At 50.0% G+C, this 15537-nt stretch overlaps 1 protein-coding gene across 2 annotated transcripts in view; it reads right to left on the bottom strand.

Moving 5' to 3' along the window:
* Positions 1-15537, bottom strand: part of LOC119956003 (serine/threonine-protein kinase PAK 4-like) — a 118945-nt gene that overhangs the window by 41872 nt on the left and 61536 nt on the right. For both annotated transcript variants that reach the window (XM_038782677.1, XM_038782685.1), the window contains one exon: positions 237-701. In XM_038782677.1, coding sequence (XP_038638605.1) covers positions 237-701 — 465 coding nt within the window. The remainder of the gene's footprint in view (positions 1-236; positions 702-15537) is intronic.

Here is a 15537-nt window from a genome sequence, read left to right as displayed (position 1 = left end):
CCCCCATTCCCCACTCTCTGTATCTCTTACTCCCCCCCCCCCCCCCCCCCCATTCCCACTCTCTGTATCTCTAACGCCCCCCCCCCCCCCAATCCCCTCTCTCGTATCTCTAATCTACTGGTATTCCTCAGATCTATTTGCCTATTCCCAGTGAATAACATTCTCAGTGTCTGTAATTGTAAGGTGGACATTGGCAGAGTATTCCCAGGAAGCAGGAACCCCGCCCCACCCCTTACCTCATTGAAGAGCAGCTCCCTTCGCTGCTGTGTCCTCAGATCCATCCTTTTCACTGCCACCCTCCGGCCTGTGTGCTTCTCAGTTGCAACACACACAATGCCTGTGGAGCCCTCCCCGATTTTACTGAGGGCTTCCAGGTGGTGTCTGGGATCACTCTGGTTAACCACTGTTGCCATGGCACTCCTGAATTCCTCATGTGTAACTCTGCGGCCTCCTCCAGAGGGACTGATTTGAGGTCGCTGCTTCTGAGCTGGGCTGAGCTGTGGAGAGCTGTGTCTGTGCAGATGAGAGCCTCTCGGGCTGGGCTGTTGCCGGGTGACGATCCCACTCATCGGGTCAGGGACTGAGCTTGATACTGAGACAACTTCGGTCTCCCTTTTCTGGTTGATCGCTACCATTGTTCGCCTCGGCTTTGCAACACCATTCTGAATTATTTCTCCATTCTGCCTGACCTGGTTGTTTACCTTTGGAAAAGATACAAACACAGGTTCAGCTAGAACCTTCAACAAAAAAGCTCATCCAGTGACAAACAAAAGGCCCCCCTTCTCCACCCCGATCACAGGCCATGTTAGTCCCACCACTTCTTCTGCTGGTGCCCTTCAACACTAACTCCAGCAGCGTTTATCAAGTCAGCAGGGGGCAGCTCATTTGCAAAGGGCTCGTGGGGAGTGAGGGGTTGGCCGGGGGTGGGGGGGCAGTCAATTATGAGCATTGACTAGCAATCCAGCACCGCCCCATCCAACTCTCTACACTTAAAGACAGACACTCTCTTCTCCAACATCCTCAGTACCTGGTCTGCCACTCATTCTCTACTCTTCGTGTGAGATTATTCCATTTGAGGCCGAGCTGGTCCCCATCTCCTCTGCTCCATGTTCTCAGTAACCTTTGCTCTGCTGCTTTCTACCAGTTTCCTATTGTCGCTTTGAACCCGCCACTAGAATACTGAAACTGCTTGTACACTGGGACCCTTGTATGCTGGAGCTACTAATATAAGGGAACCGCAATTATATTGTCAGCTATCACACAGTATTTGCTAGAATACAAGGTGTTGAAGTACAACAGTACACAGCGCCAGGGACCTGGGTTCAATTTCGGCCTCGGGTTACTGTCTGTGTGGAGTTTACACTTTCTCCCCGTGTGTGCGTGGGTTTCCTCCGGGTGCTCCGGTTTCCTCCCACAGTCCAAAGATGTGCAGGTTAGGTGGATTGGCCATGATAAACTGCCCCTTAGTATCCACAAATGTGTAGGTTAAGTGGGGTTACAGGGATAGGACGGGGTAGTGGGCCAAGTTAGCTCTTTCAGAGGGTCAGTGCAGACTCTATGGGCTGAATGGCCTCTTTCTGCACTGTAAGGATTCAATGGATATACTAGTATGTGGATCATCTGGTACACTGGATTCTTTAATATACTGGTTCTGCTGGTTGGTGGAACCATTAGCATGTTGGAGCTGCAAGCACATTGGATCGAATAGGTACAGCAAGCTTTTAGGATGGCAAGTGGCAGATGCAGGAATTTCTAGATGGGTTGGAGTAACCGAGGCTAAGGGAGGGGGACAGGGTTACATTAGAAGGAGCAATAGTGGAGCAGGAGATAAAGGATGCGATTGGGAGGATGCAGTCAGGGAAGGTGACAGGGCCGGATGGGTTTCCGGTGGAATATTATAAAAAATTCAAGGATAAGCTGGCACCCTGATGGTGGGGATGTTTGGAGAGGCGATAGGGAAGGGGGTGTTGCCACAAACCTTGGGGCAGGCATCGATTTCACTGTTGCTAAAAAAAGATAAGGATCCGACGTGTGGGTCGTATAGGCCCATATCGCTTCTGAATGTGGACGCAAAAGTATTGGCGAAGGTAGTGGCAGGTAGGCTGGAGGTGTGCCTCCAGAAGGTGATAGGTGAAGATCAGACAGGGTTCGTGAGAGGGAGGCAGCTCTTTTCAAACGTTAGAAGGGTATTGAACGTCGTTATGGCACCGGAGGAGGGGATGGAAACAGAGGTGGTTGTGGCATTGGACGCTGAGAAGACACTTGACTGGGTAGAATGGGGGTACTTGATGGCAATTCTGGAGCAGTTTGGAATTGGACCCAGATTTGTGAACTGGCTAAAGCTGCTATATAAGGAGGCGAGGACGAGTGTCCGCACAAACAACATCAGCTCGAGATACTTTCCTCTCCACTGTGGGACTAGGCAGGGGTGTCCTATGTCCCCCCTGCTGTTTGCACTCGCGATTGAGCCGTTGGCCATCGTATTAAGAAGTTCGGGGAAATGGAAAGGAATAGTGCAAATAATGGAAAGGATAGAGCATAGGGGGCACAATTCTCCGTGCCGGGCCAGAGAATCGCCGCTACCCCACCATGACGCCCCGACGCGCGATTCTCTGAGGTGTGTAATCGACGCTATTTGCTCTGGTGCATTTGGCACGGCGCTGGCCGCGGGCCGCTGGAATTAGCAGGGCCGCCGATTCTCTGGCTCGGACTGGCCGAGCGACCGCGCAGAAAAAGCCAGGGAAGTGGAATGGAAATTTTCAGAAATGGGAGGAGAAGGGGATTAAGACACAAAAAGATTTGTTTCTTAGGAGTCGGTTTGCAGGATTGAAGGAGCTGGAAGCAAAGTATGGGCTGGAGCAGGGTGAAATATTTAGATACATGCAGGTTCAAGATTTTGCCAGAAAGGAGATACAGAGCTTCCCGGAGGAACTGGCCTCCACATTGCTGGAGGAGGTGCTGACGACAGGGGGACTGGAGAAGGGGGTAGTGTCAGCGGTGTACGGAGCTATTTTGGAAGAGGATAAGGCACCACAAGAAGGGATCAAAGCAAAGTGAGAGGAAGAGTTGGGAGAGGTTATAGAGGAGGGGTTCTGGTGTGAGGTGCTCCGGAGAGTGAATCCCTCCACCTCGTGTGCGAGGTTGGGGCTGCTACAGCTGAAGGTGGTGTACAGAGCACACCTCATGAGGGTGAAGATAAGCCGATTCTTTGAAGGAGCAGATGTGTGTGAGCGTTGAGGGGAGGGAGGGAGAGGGGGGCGCTAATCACGTTTATATGTTTTGGTCCTGTCCAAAGCTAGAGGATTACTGGAAGAAGGAGGTTTTTAGGGTAATTTCCAAGGTGGTGCACGTGAAACTGGACTCGGGTCCCCCTGGGAGGCCATATTCGGGGTGTCGGACCAGCCAGGGTTGGAAACGGGTGCAGAGGCAGATATCATAGCCTTCGCCTCGTTGATCGCCCAAAGGCCGATCCTGATGAGATGGAGAGCGGCCTCTCCACCCTGTTGTAGCCATCTGGGATGGCCACTTACAAAGGAAACATGGATACTTGCAAAGACTCAAGGGAAATATGGCCAATACAGGATTCAGGCAAACTCACAGCCTCAATGTATATTTGCTAACAGAGAACCAGACAGTATTGAGACCCCTAGCCGATTTGCATTCTAATGGCCCATTTCCCCTGGGTGAAGGGAGTGGCGCCGATGTGTCTGGATCTGTATCTGATACCTGAGTACCAGTTCTTTGTGGAGAAGGTGCGGAGCTGGGTCAGAGGGTATCAGATGGAACTGTCCAGACACATTGGCGCCACTCCCTTCACCCAGGAAGCCCAAACAGCCAAGGACAATGACCGCTCAGGACACGCCCAGCCATCAAGGCACCCGCCCCTTTATTGGCACAAATCGACGGCAGTAATCGAAGCCTGCCAAATTATTGGCTCCAAAGCTAAGGACGCCCAAAAGAGCATGAAACCCCAAAGGATAAAGAGAGACACTGCCATGTGTTCAATCTCTTTTGGCCCTGGCACACCGGCACTCTTCGTCCCGGCCTATACCTGAAGCCAACTGCAGCACCACGACCAGAAGCAAGTTCAAGATCAACAATCACTACCAGACGGATGAGCCCAGCAGAACTGAAGTTACTTCTCCAGACCCAGCCACTCCAGATCCGAACAAAGGCCTTGTTCCTCTGCCAAAGTCGGGTGCCTGAAGTTAAGTACAAGTTGTTGTAGTGTTAGGTATAATATAGCTTATGGTGTTTTTATGTTGCATGTGTGAGTTAATTGTGTGTGTAAATAAACTATTATTGAACTTGAACTAACTGACTGGTTGTTGGGTCTTTGATCAATATCCGGTTGAACCTTGTGGTGATATCATCTGATATCTGGCGACTCTGAAAAGCAATATCACTCAGTATTAAAAAGGGCAACATTATTGGCGTCTCCGGTGCAAATTGGCAACATTATTGGCAACCTCTGACGGGACTCGACCTAGAAGTGACTTTGCCACTCCGAGAGAACCCACAAAACGTTGAATTAAAAATCCAATTGGAAAAGTGAAAGAAACCACAAGTGTAAGAGCCGTACTGATCAAACCTCTAAGATTCGGAAGTGTGTAGTAATTTGCAAGCGTACTAACAGGGATATAAAGTAAACCCGTTAGATTTTATTGCGTAAAACTATCGGGGGTTTTATGAACCGGAAAATAGCTTAGGCCATACCCGCTGTTTGCATTGCCGCCCTATTCCCACCTGTCCCAAATTTAGGATACAGAAAACAGATACCAGTAGAAATGGCAGCAAAGGCAATGGAACGCCTTATGAACCCACGGGAACCCGAGGTCGCAGCGACCAACAGAGCGGAGCAGTGTCCCATATGGGAAGAGGAACTAAGGAAATACTTTTTTAAAAAAATAAATTTAGAGTACCCAATTATTTTTTCCAATTATGGGGCAATTTAGCGTGGCCAATCCACCTACCCTGCACATCTTTGGGTTGTGGTGGTGAAACCCACGCAGACACAGGGAGAATGTGCAAACTCCACATGGACAGTGACCCAGGGCTGGGATTCGAACCCAGGTCCTCAGCGCCGTAGGCAGCAATGCTAACCACTGTGCCACCGTGCTGCCCTGCTAAGGAAATACTTAAAGGGGAAAGGATGGCCCCTTTGGTCTGAGTTTTGTTCGAATGAAGATTCAGGTCCTGGTAGTATCGGATAAACTTGGTGGGACAACCTAACCGAGATACACAAGAATAATTTAGGGAAAGTTCGTAAGCCGATGGCAATCGTGTCCTGTCTGGCACAATTGCGAGGCATAGAGGAGGTTATGAGGACGCTCCGCAGACAACTTGTGGAGAAAGAGGAGACGAGTGAGGGAAACGTTAGCAAGTGTGAAAAGGTTAATGAGCAACTCCGAGAGCAGCTAGCAGCAAAAGACAAGGAGATGGCTGATGTCAAACGGGTATACCAATCTTGTTTAGCCCACCTAAGCAGCTTTCAGACACAATACGATAAGGCCTACCAGGATACACAATGCACAGTCTTGGTAAGAGAAGAGATGGAACAACAGGTAGAACAGTTAAAGAAGCAACGCGCAGCCTTGAAGGCAGCTCTACGAACACTCCACAGTTCCACAACGGAGCAAAGTAAGAGTTCAGTAGACCACGCCAGATGCAGGCAGCAAATTTCAAGGTTACAGTCACTGCTCTCAGTGCAAAATGGTTTCAGAGACACCTTTGGACCAAATTTAGACCAGGAAGATGGCCCCGATTGGCAGGAACTCAATGATATGTAGATATATCTAGATATGTAAATATATGCCTATAGATATGTAGAAGACACTGAGAATCACAATAGAGCCCCCCAGGCCCCAAAAAGGAAAGCACCCGCACCACCGACTGCACAGGCAGCACACACCCCCATGAATGCAGTTACCACACAGCGCACGTCACAGGATCGCGAGGAGCCTGATTTCGTTTACACCACCCTACTAACCATCACCCAATTGAGAGATGCCTGCACCAAAATTGAACCATTCCAACCTACAGCAGACCCACACCATTTCTTTGAACGAATAAGATAACAGACAGTTATGTACGGTCTGGACGAACCGGAGGTAGTGAAACTTATAGTGATGAGCCTTGACCCATCCATTAGTTCAGCATTACCCGGTACACAGAATGTAGGAGGAGGAAGCCTCCAGGAGATGAAGGCAGAAGTTTTAGATGCAATTGGTTATAACAGAGGAGATCCCGTAGGTCTCAATCGCTGCAGACAAAAGAAGGGAGAGCATCCAACTGCATATGCAGGACGCCTTTGGATACACTTCAAAACGGTGTTTGGAGATTTAGTCCACGCACACTTAAATGTCAAAAACACAACCAAATGGACCCATATTTTAGTCTCCGTGCCACAGAAGCAGGTCAAAAGGCCTGTGTGAATTATGACCCCCTCAGACGCCACAAATAACGAAGTGTGGGTTCTGAAGAGACTTTCTAGAGCTTGGAACAATCCCTACATAAAAAGGCAGAGCAGGAGAAGGCAGAAGCAAATATGAATCCAGTAAGGACACATCAGGACCCCGCATGGGTAAACAAAGGTAGACATAGAACATACAGTGCAGCAGGAGGCCATTCGGCCCATCGAGTCTGCACCGAGTCAACTCACTTACACCCTCACTTCCACCCTATCCCCGTAACCCCTCCTAACCTTTTTGGTCACTAAGGGCAATTTATAATGGCCAATCCACCTGACCTGCACGTCTTTGGACTGTGAGAGGAAACCGGAGCACCCGGAGGAAACCCATGCAGCCACGGGGAAAACGTGCAAACTCCGCACAGACAGTGACCCAGCGGGGAATCGAACCTGGGACCCTGGGGCTGTGAAGCCACAGTACTATCCACTTGTGCTACCGTGCTGCCCACATGACAGATAGCACCACAGAGCACAGGGATGCTATACTTGTGGACAAAAGGGACATTATGCCCGCGAATGCAGTGCCCCCCCGAACTAGCAATGGAATCAGCAAGCGAACGCCCCACATAGGAACAATGCCAGGCCTATACACAGTATTAGCGCCCGCCCAAACAATTCTGCTATAAATAGCACAGATTGACGGTGTTCGGACTCCCCAACTTGGGTGTCCGACACACTCTGGGACAAGTCAGGTAGACCAGTAGTCACAGGCACAGTCCGGGGACACCGCGTAGAGTTCCTTTGGGACACAGGAGGGTCCTGCACCACTTTAAACTCCTCCACAATATTTCAGCGTGACAAATGGCCCACTACAGACGCTATCACTCTTAGCGGATTTACAGGACATATCCAGCAGGGATACATTACGGCCCCCGTAGATATTCAAATCGGGACCGTTAATGCCAAGCAACCCATTGTTTTAGTAGATTTGCCCCGAACAGTAGAACACATTTTAGGGATCGACTTCATGAGTTCACACAACCTTTCCTTTGACCCCGTGAATAAGTGTGTTTGGAAAATGGCTAGAACAGCAAGAGCCCCCGCTACGCTCACAGTAGGAGACTACGAACACAGAATCTGCTCAGTAGGCGACTATTGGTTTGATCCGCAAGCCATTAGTACAGATAGGACAATTAGAGAGGTCCTAAGGAAACAGAAAGCATCCTTCGCCCAGCACAAGCACGATTGTGGAAAAATTCCGGGAACAGTCACCATTACAGGTCCCGATCCCAAGCCCCAGAAACAATACGGCTGCCCACAGCAAGCCGAGGGAGAAATTGCAAAAGTAATTCAAAGGTTGCTAGACCAAGGTGTAATTTGGCCCCGAGCCTCAACAAACAATGCCCCAATTTGGCTCGTAAGGAAACCAGACAGTTCATGGAGACTGACCATCGATTACAGAGAACTCAATAAAGCAACTCCATTAGCAGACCTGAACGTTGTCACGAGTCACAAGACAATGCTAAAGCAGGGACTACAGTCAAGGTATTTCATGGTATTGGACATTAGCAATGGCTTCTGGTCCATTCCATTAGCTAAGAATTGTCAATACAAATTTGCCTTCACGTTCCAAGGACGGTAATATACGTGGACATGCCTTCCGCAAGGTTTCCATAACTCCCCCTCCATTTTCCACCGACAATTGGCAAATGGATTATCCAAATTTTCCCGACCCAAATGCCTCATTCAGTATGTGGACGACTTGCTCCTACAAACTGATACCAAGGAAGAGCACATTTCGCTTCTCTCCAAACTATTAGGTCTCCTACACTCCATTGGATGTAAAGTGAACCCAAAAAAATCCTAAAAGAAAAGGTCTTTTATTTGTAAAAAAAATATTTTTATTGAAGTATTTGTAAAATTTTATAACAATAACAGAAAAAGAACAGTAAACATTAAACATTAACATGGTGAAAAAATAGACATTTCCCCAATTGGCTCTATCTTCACAGACCATATGAAATAACATAAAACAACATTTCCCCTCCCCTCCCACTCTCGGAAAGCTGCTATTGCCGACATTTAACATTTCTCCAAGAAAGTTGACGAACGACTGCCACCTCCTGGAGAACCCTAGCATTGATCCTCTCAAGGCAAACTTTATTTTCTCGAGGCTGAGAAACCCAGCCATGTCATTGACCCAAGTCTCTACACTTGGGGGCTTTGATTCCCTCCACATTAAAAGGATGCGTCTCCATGCTACCAGGGAGGCAAAGGCCAGAACGTCGGCCTCTTTAATTCCCTGAACTCACGGGTCTTCTGACACGCCAAAGATCGCCACTTCTGGACTCGGCACCGTGGACATTGCCTTGGCAAACCTCTGCCAGAACCCTCCAAGCTTCGGGCATGCCCAAAAAATATGGACATGGTTTGCTGGGCTTCCCACACACCTCGCACATCTATCTTCTACTCCGAAAAACGTACTCACCCTCGCCACCGTCATGTGGGTCCGGTGGACCACCTTAAACTGGATTAAACTGAGCCTAGCACAAGACGAGGAGGAATTGACCCTACTTCGGGCTTCCGCCCTGTGGTCGTCACCACTAGCAGTGTATTAGATGTATATTACGGCACTGCCCGTATATTAGAGGTACAATGGTAAATCCCTGCCTGCTGGCTCCGCCCAGTAGACGGCATATAAAATTGTGTGCTCTCCTGTGCTGCAGCCATTCTGGTTCCAGCTATAGGAGGCACAACATCTTGCTCAATAAAGCCTCGATTGTTCCACTATTCTCGTCTTTCTGGTAATTGATAGTGCATCAATTTATTGAGTAAGATTTTTTAAATGATGGATCTCCGCATCAAGCCTGATCGCCTTCAGCTGAGCCCTCAAGCAGCTAATGCCACGTCCGCCTTTGACCACTGGCTAGCCTGCTTCGAAAGCTACCTCCGAACATCAACTTCCGGCTCTACGTCCTCCCCCACCTCTGCGCTGCCCTGTTACTCAGCCTGGATTTTCAGTGGCATCTCCAAAACCTAACTTTAAAATTCGGCGGACCCCTACCCCCCTCACTGTCTGCGGCCTCATGACCCTTAAGGTCGACCCACCTTCCCTGTTTGCGAACCTCACCCCAGATTGCAAACCCGTCACCACCAGGAGCAGACGGTACAATGCCCAGGACAGGACCTTCATCAGGTCGGAGGTCCAATGGCTTCTGCGGGAAGGGGTCATTGAGGCCAGCAACAGCCGCTGGAGGGCTCAAGTGGTGGTAGTGAATACTGGGGAGAAGCACAGGATGGTCATCGATTACAGTCAGACCATCAATCGGTACACGCAGCTCGACGCGTGCCCCCTCCCACGCATATCTGACATGGTCAACCAGATTGCGCAGTATCGAGTCTTTTCCACAATGGACTTGAAGTCTGCCTACCACCAGCTCCCCATCCGCCCGGAGGACCGCCAATACACTGCGTTCAAAGCAGATGGCCGCCTCTATCACTTCCTTAGGGTTCCCTTCGGCGTCACTAATGGGGTCTCAGTCTTCCAGCGAGAGATGGACCGAATGGTTGACCGGTACGAACTGCGGGCCACCTTCCCATACCTAGATAACGTCACCATCTACGGCCACGATCAGCAGGACCACGACGCGAACCTCCAAAAATTCCTCCAGACCGCCAAACTCCTTAATCTCACATGCAATAAGGAGAAATGTGTGTACCGCACCAACCGCTTCGCCATCCTTGGCTATGTCGTGGAAAATGGAGTACTAGGGCCCAACCCCGACCACATGAGTCCCCTCCTGGAACTCCCTCTCCCCCACTGCCCCAAGGCCCTGAAACGATGCCTGGGGTTTTTCTCCTATTATGCTCAGTGGGTCCCTAATTACGCAGACAAGGCCCGCCCACTCATTCAGTCCACAGTTTTCCCCCTGGTGGCTGAGGCCTGCCAGGCCTTCAACCGCATCAAGACAGACATCGCCAAGACCACGATGCACGCGGTCGACGAGTCCCTCCCCTTCCAGGTGGAGAGCGATGCATCGGACGTAGCTCTGGCCGCCACCCTCAACCAGGTGGGCAGGCCCGTGGCCTTCTTTTCCCACACCCTCCATGCCTCCAAAAATCGGCACTCCTCTGTCAAAAAGGATGCCCAAGCCATTGTGGAAGCTGTGCGACATTGGAGGCATTCACTCTCCTCACTGACCAACGGTCGGTTCCCTTCATGTTCAATAATACACAGCGGGGCAAGATCAAAAATGACAAGATCTTGAGGTGGAGGATCTAGCTCTCCACCTATAATTACGAGATTTTGTATCGCCCAGGGAAGCTCAATGAGCCCCCTGATGCCCTATCCCTCGGTACATGTGCCAGCACACAAGTGGACCGACTCCGGGCTCTCCACTATGACCTCTGCTACCCGGGGGTCACCCAGTTCTTCCATTTCATCAAGGCCCGCAACCTGCCCTACTCCATTGAGGAGGTCAGGACTGTAACCAGGGACTGCCAAGTCTGCGCAGAGTGCAAGCCACACTTCTACTGGCCAGATCGTGCGCACTTTGGACTCAGTGGAGCAAGGATTTGCAGCCTGTGAAAGGCACTTGCTCGCAGTTCTTTGGGCTGTTCAGTACTTTGCATACACCACAGGCCTCAACCCCGATTTTAACCGAGCACACCCCAACACAACTACTGTTAGATAGTAAGTTAAAGGACGGTTCAGTTAGCCAGATTAGAGCAGCGCGCTGGACCCTACTCTTACAAGGAAGGGACATCACAGTAAAAAGGACAAAGACACACACATTTTTAGCAGATAACTTGCAGTATGAAGGAAACCTACATGAGTGTGAAATCATCACAACCAGGCACAACACAGGACCCTTTATTCCTAAATCGCTATCCACAAAAGCAGGCATCAGATCGCAGAGAACCCAGCCCACGGATAAATCTTTAAAAATTTATGTAGTTGGCTCCTCCACCGTTGATAATGGAAAAAGGATTACAGGATGTGGTATATATGTGGAAGAAGCGCAGGGACGCGCATTAGAGGAGTTATCGCTAAAATTACCAGGATATTTAGGATCACAGGCAGCCGAGTTAGCAGCCATCGCATACATAGTGCAGCACCCAGATTCTTTCCCAACCCCCGCAGATATATATTCGGACAGTTTATGTGTCTGTAACAGTTTGACGGAATTCCTGCCCCTGTGGGAATCTAGAGGATTCATATCCGCCGACGGTAAACCCCTACCCCCAGCGCCATTACTGAAGCACATTCTTGAAACAGCTAAAGGCCGCAAATATGGCATAATAAAAGTCAGAAGTCATCACCGTTCGTCCCCACCCGGTAACATAAAAGCAGACGCCCTAACAAAGGCAGGATCACGAGACGATCACTTTTGGCAACACCCCGAGAGTGCCACAGTACACGCAGTCCAGGTCTCACAGATAAATATCCAAGATTTAGCACAGGCCCAAAAGGCAGACGACACTCTTCAGCAAATTTTAAACGGTAACTTCCCAGCCCCCGTGACAAATTCAAGGACACACTGACGGTACAGGACGGAATTGTATTAAAGAATGGAATTTATGTGGTCCCCACCCAAGACAGGGACCAGATTATTTGTCAATTTCATGACGGACACAGACATCAGGGGATAGAAACCACCATTGCCCACTTAAGACCTTTGAGCTGGTGGCCCGATTTAAAGAAGACGGCACACATTATATTGAAAATTGTTTAATTTGTGCTCAAAATAAGCCAGACAGATACTCCAGGAAAAGGTCAGTTAAGACACACCCGCCCTGTTAATGGCCCATGGATGAATTTACAGCTAGGTTACATTGGTCCCCACCCCCTCCTGCAGAAATGGTTTTAAATATTGTTGGTGGTGATCGACACCTTCACAGAATGGGTGGAAGCATTTCCCTCCAGGACAAACACGGCTAAGGCAACAGCCAAGATTTTAACAAAGCAAATATTTACACGCTGGGGACCCACCCGCAGCATTGAATCGGACCAAGGTTCGCATTTTACAGGAAGAGTGATGCAGAAAGTTTTGACGACTTTTGGGATAAAACAAAAATTCCATATTGCCTATCACCCACAATCCAGCAGCATTGTGGGACGTATGAACAGAACCCTAAAAGCGACTATCAGGAAAATGGTGCTACAGCACAACACTACATGGGACACAGTTCTCCCATTCGCCCTTATGTTTATTAGGAACACGGTATCAAGTTTCCACAGGTTTCACCCCCACACCCTTATGATCGGACGACCCATGAAAGGAACTGAATATTTATTAGGACTTGATTTGGCCAGCCCCACAGTCACCGCCCTCACCCACAAAAAAGCAGTCCAACAGGTAATGGAAAATGTTAATGCAGCCCAGCTCGCTGCAGCTGTGCGACTAGACGCTAGGAAAAAGCAGAGTAAGGCCTGCTATGATCAAACAGTACACCCAGTAGAGTATACAGTCGGTCAGCAGGTGATGGTTTCCCTATATAACCCCAGTTCATTCCTCTCCCCTAAATTTGCAGGACCCTACTCGATTTCAGATAAAGTAAGCACTTCGGTATATAAAATAACGTACCCTAATGGAAAGTCAGGATGGTTTCATATCAACCAACTTAAGGTTTATGGAACCCAGTGCAGCCACTCACACCACGTCTCCCTGGCAATAGCAGACGATTACACCCCACCCACTGACAACCTAGTCCGATCCTCTCCCAGCCAGGACAGCACATCCACAGACCCGACCTTGTCTCCGCCCCAGGAACAACTTTCCACCTTAAACTTGATTCGGACGCTAGCGACAGCGCTCCAGACTTACTTGAAATCAATGACCAATGGCACAACCACCCAGGCCCCAGTCGCTCCAGCCCCAGGAACCCCGACCAAGATATGTTTGGCCCCTCATACCCCCTTTCATTGCCACAACCAGAGCCACCGCCACCGCCCGATGATAGAAATTTGCCCTTTGCTGCTACCGCCCCTTCTGTCCAAAGAATTCCCCATTGGCACCGCGATAACTCTTGCCGATTGGTACGGAACGACGATTCGGATCCCATGACGGCCCACGCGGCCACAGCAAGAAAACACCAGACACGAGTTTGGCAACCAGGAGATGGTGATGACTCAGAGTCTGACTGCCGTTGTGGTAATCCTTTTACGACACTTTTTGAAATGGAATCCTGAGGTGTCCAGATAATGAGAAAAAGGAACCGATTGAGATTTACGGTGTCCTATTTTCTGATGGAGTCTGCCCGCCTTTATTTCTCGAATTTCTTGATACACTTTATTCTTCTGGTCTCGGATGTTTAATTAATGTCGCCCATCCGCTAAATTTCTTGATGCAGCATTATTACTCGTCTGCACATTCTCAGAGTCCATATATTACAAACTCTTTCCGCTCGTGTATGGTCACCCAGGCAACGGAGTAACAGCACTAATTCCCGCCCAGCCTGAGGACCCCCGATGTGTTCGATCAGCCAAGCTCAGGTACGGCACTGATCACCGCCCTACCCGGGGTTTCCACCCATTTCTGCTCTGCTGCAGCTCATAAGCACCCCCTGTTCTCATCACTGATTTGGAAAAGTTTTTTAAAACTCTTTACTGTCTCTGGCAGGTCTTTGTTTACCCTGATCTGTTTTTTTTTGCGTGTGCTTTAAAGAATGCTCTTTGCCACAGTCTCTGCACTCAACCTTGGTTTCCGGTGACCCTTCGGTCGCTAACCCCAAATGATATTTACATGTTCAACACTTGGTTGAAACAAAATTTGCTGCTATTACAAAAACTACCTCGGCGCTGGACAGAGAAATTCTCCTCCCACTCAATGCATCGACGAGCTGCGAGATTGCTTGCACTTTAACAGAATGGTTTTTTTTGGATGCCTTATCTCCAAAATGGTTGGTTTTTTAAAAAATGAGTCACACGTGGTGACAATTCTAATGGGAAATTGATATTAAGGAGAAACAGACAGACAAACGAGACATTAAACAAAGGTAATAACAGATATTATGCTTGCACCCCTAGGAAGATACGAGGATACGAGGATAGGGCAGCACGGTAGCATTGCGGATAGCACAATCGCTTCACAGCTCCAGGGTCCCAGGTACGATTCCGGCTTGGGTCACTGTCTGTGTGGAGTCTACACATCCTCCCCGTGTGTGCGTGGGTTTCCTCCGGGTGCTCCAGTTTCCTTCCACAGTCAAAAGATGTGCAGGTTAAGTGGATTGGCCATGATAAATTGCCCTTAGTGTCCAAAATTGCCTTAGTGTTGGGTGGGGTTACTGGGTTATTGGGATAGGGTGGAGGTACACAGGGGGGAAGTGGGGGGCTCGGTGGAGGCCCCGCTGCGGGGGAACCACCGGTTTGTCCCAGGGAACATTGATGGCGGGTTCCTGGGGTGGCACAGGGCGGGCATACGGAATTTGGGAGACCTGTTCATTGACGGGAGGTTTGCGAGCCTGGGTGAGCTGGAGGAGAAGTTTGAGCTCCCACCTAGGAAAATGTTCAGGTACCTTCAGGTCAAGGCGTTTGCTAGGCGGCAGGTGGAGGGGTTCCCTTTGCTGCCCCCGCGGGGGGTAAGGGATAGGGTGCTTTTGGGGGTGTGGGTCGGGGATGGGAAGGTGTCTGACATCTACCAGGTAATGCAGGAGGTGGGGGAGGCGTCGGTAGAGGAGCTGAAGGCCAAGTGGGAGGTGGAGCTGGGGGAGCAGATTGAGGAGGGGACGTGGGCGAACACCCTGGAGAGGGTGAACTCCTCCTCTTCATGTGCGAGGCTTAGCCTCATCCAGTTCAAGGTACTGCACAGGGCTCATATGTCCGGGACGAGGATGAGCAGGTTTTTTGGGGGTGAGGACAGGTGCATTAGGTGTTCGGGGAGCCCAGCGAACCATGCCCATATGTTTTGGGCATGCCCGGCACTGGGGGAATTCTGGCAGGGGGTGGCGAGGACGGTGTTGAGGGTGGTAGGGTCCAGGGTCAAGCAGGCTGGGGACTCGCGATATTTGGGGTTGGAGTGGAGCCGGGAGTGCAGGAGGCGAAAGAGGCCGATGTTTTGGCCTTTGTGTCCCTAGTAGCCCGGCGGAGGATCTTGTTGCAATGGGAAGATGCGAGACCGCCGAGCATG

The sequence above is a fragment of the Scyliorhinus canicula genome, chromosome 2, assembly GCF_902713615.1.
Source record: "Scyliorhinus canicula chromosome 2, sScyCan1.1, whole genome shotgun sequence".
NCBI lineage: Eukaryota > Metazoa > Chordata > Chondrichthyes > Carcharhiniformes > Scyliorhinidae > Scyliorhinus > Scyliorhinus canicula.
This window is presented reverse-complemented; position numbering and strand designations above follow the sequence as displayed.